Source organism: Conger conger, chromosome 10 (assembly GCF_963514075.1).
Source record: "Conger conger chromosome 10, fConCon1.1, whole genome shotgun sequence".
NCBI classification, from domain to species: Eukaryota; Metazoa; Chordata; class Actinopteri; order Anguilliformes; family Congridae; genus Conger; species Conger conger.
Window position 1 is genome coordinate 14,996,882 of NC_083769.1, and position 7,849 is coordinate 15,004,730.

At 43.1% G+C, this 7,849-nt stretch overlaps 1 protein-coding gene across 1 annotated transcript in view; it reads right to left on the bottom strand.

Annotated features, from left to right (window-relative positions):
- LOC133138689 (E3 ubiquitin/ISG15 ligase TRIM25-like) overlaps positions 1–5,721 on the bottom strand; it is a 7,497-nt gene extending 1,776 nt beyond the window's left edge. Inside the window, exons 1-5 of the mRNA XM_061257645.1 lie at positions 4,969–5,721; positions 3,058–3,153; positions 2,584–2,817; positions 2,281–2,437; positions 15–65 (exon numbers count right to left, since the gene is read on the bottom strand). Coding sequence (XP_061113629.1) covers positions 15–65; positions 2,281–2,437; positions 2,584–2,817; positions 3,058–3,153; positions 4,969–5,559 — 1,129 coding nt within the window. The 5' untranslated portion in view covers positions 5,560–5,721. The remainder of the gene's footprint in view (positions 1–14; positions 66–2,280; positions 2,438–2,583; positions 2,818–3,057; positions 3,154–4,968) is intronic.
- Between the last annotated feature and the right edge of the window lie 2,128 nt (positions 5,722–7,849).

Here is a 7,849-nt window from a genome sequence, read left to right on the forward strand (position 1 = left end):
AATTACAGACTCACATTGTAAGAAGTCCTGTCTGGTCTGGGGCTCTAGAACAGAGACTTCTTCCACTGTGGAGAGAGAGATCACAAGATAAAAAGATGAACCTTTTTCTGAGATCCTAGAGAAATTGAATGCTTGTTTCAATCTGCAAGTACATGACAACTGATGTCACCCAGAATACAGTATCAGAATGGGTCTCAAATGTTACACTAAAACAGAGCAGAGAGAGGAGACAGGATGGTTTCATCATAAAACTACTGAGGAATTTGACTTGTGTTCTCTCCTCTCATCTCTATGCAGTATCTTGCATCCTAGTAAACAAAGACATACTGGTCATACTGTAGTTTGTTCTCTCAAGATTAAACAAAGCTTTCATTGAAAACATTTAGGGTTATGCCCTAGCCAGAAGAACTGCCCCTAACATACTGGGTACTTTTATAGATTTCATCCCTATTCACCCTGAACACCTCTGTGATATTCTGGATCATCTGGAGCTTGTGAGCACTTGAAATGTCCCTCCACACTGTAATATATAAACCTTTATGTGACTAGGAAGTCACATTGAGATTAAAACCTCTTTTACAAATGAGACCGAGCCAAGACAGGGTCAAACAGCAGCATAAGATCCCAGAATCACAATCACGGATCCATTCCAATAATATACATAATTATGTAGGTATATACAGTACAAAGTGCATTACAATACATACAATATGACAGAACATAACACAGGGAAACAGTGAATTAAACATATCCGTCCAACTTAAAGCAGTAGCATCTTAACATGAGAACATGCATTATTCTCAAATTAAAATTGTTTAATGAAATAAGAGAATCAAGTTTGAGTTTGGCCTGAAGCTCGTTCCAGGACCAAGGAATATATAACCTGTGAGACAGACTGAAATATCACTGACCCCTCTCATTAATAATATATAACCTGTGAGACAGACTGAAATGTCACTCACCCCTCTCATTAATAATATATAACCTGTGAGACAGACTGAAATGTCACTCACCCCTCTCATTAATAATATATAACCTGTGAGACAGACTGAAATGTCACTCACCCCTCTCATTAATAATAAACACCAAACAAAAAGTTTGGAAATTTGTGTATGGTAGATTATTTCTCTGTTGGAACAATGCTTCTTGGCAACACATTTTATACCGTTGGAAAGCCTGTTCATTTCCCTTTTAAATTCTGCCCCATTTGTAAGAAACATGCATTTGTGGGATGAGCAGCACAGCTGAGTATGTGGGTTGCGCTCATGAAAAATGTGCCAAATCTCATGAAACGGGCGATGTCAGAGACAGACTGTGAAGTGGGCGTCCCAAGAAGACCGGTTCCTCACCCTTTCAGCACTTAGGAACCGTAGGCTGTCTTCTACAGATCTGCAGTCAAGGTTTGCAGGACGATATGGCACACGGCTTTCTGCCCAGACAATCCGGAACAGACTGTACGCAGCCAACCTCCGGGCTCATAGGGCTGCCAGGAGGCCTGCCATGACTGCCCTTCACCGTCAGGCCCGTTTGCACTGGTGTCAGCAACACCTGCACTGGAACCTGAACATGTGGAGGAACGCTATGTTCAGCCATGAGGCCAGATTCTGCCTACGGAAGTTGGATCGTAGGGTCAAAGTGTGGAGAAGACGGGGAGAACGCTATGCTGATTGCTGCACCGATAGAGGAACACCTTTTGGTGGAGGCAGTGTGATGGTGTGGGGCGGCATCTCCATCACTGGAAAAACCAGGCTTGTCATCATTGGAGGCAATCTCAATGCAGAGAGATATCGAGATGAGATTCTGCAACCAGTGGCAATCCCATATCTCCACAGTCTGGGACCGAACTCCATCCTCCAAGATGACAACGCTCGCCCCCACAGAGCGGGGTTCATCAGAGACTACCTCCAGAATTTGGGAGTAGAGAGAATGGAATGGCCTGCCAACAGCCCTGACCTCAACCCAACTGAACACTTGTGGGATCAGCTGGGGCATGCAGTTCGTGCTAGAGTGACCAACACAACCACGTTGGGTGACTTGCAACACATCCTGGTTGAGGAGTGGAATGCCATCCCACAACAGTGTGGGACCAGGTGATACCAATGTATCATTTTTATTTTAATAAACATTGAAAACAGACCCAAATACCGCACCATGGTTAATGATATATAATGTGTGTAAGTTCCTTTCATGTTGTAAGAGTGAATCTTAGGCAGATCACCTCACCACTGTGTTGTGTGCAGTGACTAAACACACTTTCTGCAGCAGGGTTTGTCCACCAACCTCTTCCACAAACTTTGAACTCCGCCTTGAAAACATCCTCCAGTCGCTCTTTCAGTTCAGAGACAGATTTCCTCACAGCCTCAAAAGAGACGTTTGGACTGACAGTGATGCTGGGTAAGTCTCCAGGTCCAGGAGGGGCACAGAGGGACTGACAGCTCTGCAGACAGACAGACAGAAAGAGACAGACAGTGAACACAGATTCCTGTGCAGATACCAGGAGCAGATCTTTGTAAAAGAGGAACACACCTCACCATGTATGTACAGTGTACACAGTGCAGACTGTCAGAGAGCCAGTGATGTTACCTGGAGGAAATGGATGTGATCCTCTGTGTGTGAAAGCTGCTCCAGCTCAGCCTCTCTCCTCCTCAGCTCAGCAATCTCCTGCTCCAGTCGCTCCAGGAGTCCTTCAGCCCGACTCACTTCAGCCTTCTCCTGATCTCTGATCAGCTCTTTCACCTCAGAGCGCCTTCTCTCAATGGAGCGGATCAGCTCAGTAAAGATCCTCTCACTGTCCTCCACTGCTGTCTGTGCAGAGCGCTGTTAGGAGAAACAGAAGGAGGAGGGTTGTACATTTTAACTAGGCCTTTCACTCAGCTCTTACTGGGACCCCAGACAGCCTGTTCCCCACAGTGTGGCTCAGTGGCATTGAGCCCCACAGGGCTGGAAAGTGGCCCAACACTGGGCTCCTCGCTGGCTGACTGGAGGAGAGCCCTGACTGAGCCCTGAAATGGCTCTTCCAGCAGCCAGCTGTTGTCTTCTCCTCTGGTCAGTACCCACCTTGAGTGACTGCACAGCCTGTCTCAGATCCTGCAGCTCCTTCTCTCTCTCCTGGATTCTCTGCTGGAACTTACTCTGTGTCACCCCCAGCTGCTTCTGTGAAGAAACACACACAATCCAGGTTTAAAAACACTGGTGAAGACACTCCAGCAAGCCCTAAGGAATCAGGGCAGTACATTTTGGGCCTCGGCCCAACAGAGGGTAATCACCCCACCGACACACACTATTCCCACCCCGATGTTGCCACAACACCACCATCCATAATCACACACTGTGTTCATAACATGGGACCTGCTTCAATTCTACTGAAACACATTATTCTCACCTCACTGACACACACTATTCCCACCCCGATGTTGCCACACCACCGCCATCCATAATCACACACTATGTTCATAACATGGGACCTGCTTCAATTCTACTGAAACACATTATTCTCACCTCACCGACACACACTATTCCCACCCCGATGTTGCCACAACACCACCATCCATAATCACACACTGTGTTCATAACATGAGACCTGCTTCAATTCTACTGAAACACATTATTCCATGCAGTCAACAACCAGCAGAGCAGATGGTCAAAATTAATGACTGACATGTTGATCCCAAAGACAAATTAAAAGCCTAGACCTGAACCAAAATGTCAGCATAGAGTTGTGCTGGCCTGGGACCTGTTTTACCTTTCATTAGAAGTAATACAATTCTAGATCAGCAGTCCGACTCTGACATGCTTGATACATAAGCCCCCTGAATTTGGTGTTTCAAAACTTCCTCCTGTTTTCATGTTCTGTATCATTTTGTTACACTGCATATATTTTTATAATTGAGACATAAGGTACAACTACTGAACTACAGTTTGAAGTTTTTGAGTATCATACTGAGAGGAAAATAAACTGCAGTATTATATTATATTCAAAAACATGCACACAAACAAACCTACCTTAAACACAGGGTCAGGGAGGAGAGGAGTAGTTTGCCATTCATTGGAGACAGCTGTATTTGCCTATTCTAGCAGAGTTCATATTTCCCATTCAAAATTGATTTAAACTTTTGTTTTAACAAGGAAAACACACTGCGACATGCCCAAACAATAATACAATTCTAAACATCACATTTTTAGAAAACTGGCTACAAAGAAAATGGTCTGACTAATCACTACGAAAACTATGCAAAACGTAACTACCTGCTTTAGAAATTAATATAATACAAAGATATAACGTCGTTTGATGACAATTAGACTAGCTTGCTTGCTCGCGAGTTCCGAGGGTCGTAGCTAATGATGAAATTACAACGTGAACGTGGCAACTGGAAAGTCCTACCTACCTTTTTAACCGATATATAAGATAAAAAGTAAGTGTTGTTGTTTAATCGTGGTTTCATAATTTAAAACGTGCCCACCTGAGTGATATTATTCACGAACTGGGGCTCGCGACGCGATGCTTTTCATTACAAATTGTACTCGGATTGTCGGAAGATGCGACGACAGATTTAGACAAAACCAATTGGAAGGGGGCGGGGGGTGGTTTGGAGAGCGTAATATTAGAAAGTATTGATAAGGTTTATTTTTTCGTGGATAATACAATACAATTCCCTTTTTAAATGGTAAAGAATTTCCATAACAAATAAATAAATAATAAATGCCACTAACACCAGCCAATAAAGGGCACTTCTGGTGTCACCTGATTCTGGGCACCGACTCCATGAAATACAACAAATGAACGCCTCTTTTAAACTTGACAGACAAGGAAACACGAAAAATAAACTAATTAATAAGGCATATGCAGTTGGAGTGCAGTGTAATGATTCAGCTGATTTCTCATGTTCACTGCTCAGGTATTTTCAGTATTTTTGGGTTTATGTTAAAAATGTATGTTTTATGTTGCCAGTGAAGAGCTCCAGTCCTTACCTGTTTCTCAGTCCTTTCTGCTACCACTGAGACTGTATCATGGCCTCTGTGTTCATCCATCGCACACAGCAGACAGATACACTGCTGATCGCTACGACAGAAAACCTCCAGCAGTTTGTCGTGATTAGAGCAGATCTTCTCCTGCAGGTTTCCAGTGGCTTTGACCAGTTTGTGTTTCTTAAGAGGAGGAGATTCATAGTGACGCTGGAGGTGAATTTCACAGTAAGATGCCAGACACACCAGACAGGACTTGATGGCTTTGTGCTTTCTCCCAGTACAGATATCACACACCACGTCTCCAGGTCCAGCATAACAGTGAGCAGGAGGAGCAGCTTGGAGTCCTGTCTTCTTCAGTTTCTCCACCACTTCAGCCAGCATGGTGTTTCTGCCCAGAACAGGCCTTGGGGTGATGGTCTGTCTGCACTGGGGACAGCTGTAGACACCAATATGATCATCCTGATCCCAGCAGTCCTTAATACAGCCCATACAGTAACTATGTCCACAGGGAATAGTCACCGGATCCTTCAGTATATCCAGACAGATTGAACAGCTGAACTGGTCCTGATCCACCAAGGTATTAGCCTCAGCCATTTCACTGCTCACACTGAGAAAGTTAAGCTTTGTTTCTCTGGCAGAGACAGATTTTGTCTGTGCCTTTCTGACAGACACAGTGCTAAGTTTCGTTTTTGTGAAAGAGATTGAGTAATGTTTCGTTTCTCTGAAACTGCGTAACAGAGAGTGGCAGAGACTTCCTGTTTGTGCAAATAGCTCTTGGAGGTGTGGTGTTGGACTGAGGCCAGGCTGAGCAGAGCAGGCTGAGCAGAGAGGGCAGACTATTTAATCTTATGGGACAAAGGGCAGATTTACTGAAGGACTGTGTGATTTGAACCCCGGTTTAGCCACAATAAGTTTCACACAGCCCTTGGGCCTTTGAGCAAGGCCCTTAACCCTGCATTGCCCCAAGGGAGGATTGTCTCCTGCTTAATCTAAATCAACTGTAAGTCACTTTGGATAAAAGCCTCAGCCAAATGACAAGTAATGTAACTTGCAAATGGCAGGAGGGGATCTGAAATTTTAAATATTCTTCCTTGTGCACAAACACTGACTGGGCCGATCATAAACATGCTGATCTATTCCTGCCAAACGGCCGGTGACACCCCTGCAGAAATGACCATTCTGCTTTTCAGAGAGAGAGATTGAGAGAGAAAGAGATTTCATAGATTTAAAAGAAGGTATTTACAGAAACACAATGAAAATAACCTTCAATTCATAACAATGTCCCTAAAAGAAGATTAAAAGGGACACAAAAGCAAGAATAATTTGAACAGTAATACAGCATGTTAAATGGTCACTGTGTGTAAGTATATAAGCATGTAAAACAGTGGCTGTGTATAAGTATGTGTATAAGTATGTAAGCATGTAAAACAGTCGCTGTGTATAAGTATGTGTGTAAGTATGTAAGCATGTAAAACAGTGGCTGTGTATAAGTATGTGTGTAAGTATGTAAGCATGTAAAACAGTCGCTGTGTATAAGTATGTGTGTAAGTATGTAAGCATGTAAAACAGTGGCTGTGTATAAGTATGTGTGTAAGTATGTAAGCATGTAAAATGGTCTCTGTGTGTCAGTTCCTATGTGTCTTTGCTAGACTTCATACTTCTTGCTGCTCTTCTCACCCACTCCCCAAATTCGCCCACTCTGCAAAATACAAAAACAACAATTATACCTCAACGAGTGATTGTATATTACTACATAGTCCATGGCTGGGTATGCAAATCTGCATTGAAGAAAACATTCCCTCTGTTACGCTGAAGTCTATGCAAGGTTGGTGTGCATGTAACTGACTTAAAATCAAACATGCCATACACTGTTAGAAAGCTTATACTGTTCTCTACTATCCAACAGGGAGCTTGTTTGAAGGGGTGAAGCCCCTTATTCAAGTGCAGAAGGCTCTATTTTCCAGAATCAATGTCGCATGCGTGCACTACCAGATTATGTTATATTAGCCTGGGATGAGATAACTAATGCAGGTAATTTATTATGAACACATACTTTTTGCTCAACACACATTTTCTCACACATGAAGAGGTTCTTTAATTATTATAACTGGGCCAAATGATTGTGACTTTAAAACATTACACAAGGTCACTGGACTGAACTGTAGGTTGTTTCCAGTAAGTTTCTGTGCAGTCTACAGTACCTCACCTTCATTTGGTTTCTGTTTTTACCTTCTGCATTTATATTTCATTTTATTGTTTAGCTTGTGTGTTATGTTGCACCACATGTCCCAGAAATCAAAGTTGTGTGCCTCTGTGTGTGTTTGCATGCATGTGTGGATGTATGTGTGTGTGTGGTGTGCATGTGCATGTGCATATATGTGTGTGTTTGCATGCGTGTGTGTTTGTGTGTGTGTATGTGTGCATGCATGTGTGCTTGTATGTGTGTGTGAGTTGTGTATGCATACATGCATCTCAGATATTCAAATTATTTTTTACCTGTACTTCTGCATTGTACATGCTTGTTTTGATCATGGAGTTTAACAGGTGTATCAGGTCTGCAAGGTGACACATTTTGTAAGTGGCTAAATGCTTCCCCCTGTTGGACATTATATAAATAACTGAAACACCAATCCAAAACTAAGAAAGGATAATATTATCCTGTTCAGGGGAATGTTGATGGAATGTCTAAAATGGCAGTTTTGTGTAAAATGGGTACAGCCATGATCCCCTCACCTTTTCTTTGTACCAGATTTAGTTTGAAGGGAGTTTGGAGGCAGAAAGATCCACGGCACAGACAGACACACAGCTGCACAGATCTTATTGTGGTCACACTGGGGCTTGAACCACCAACCTTCCGGGTCTCAGTGAAGCACCTTAGCCACTT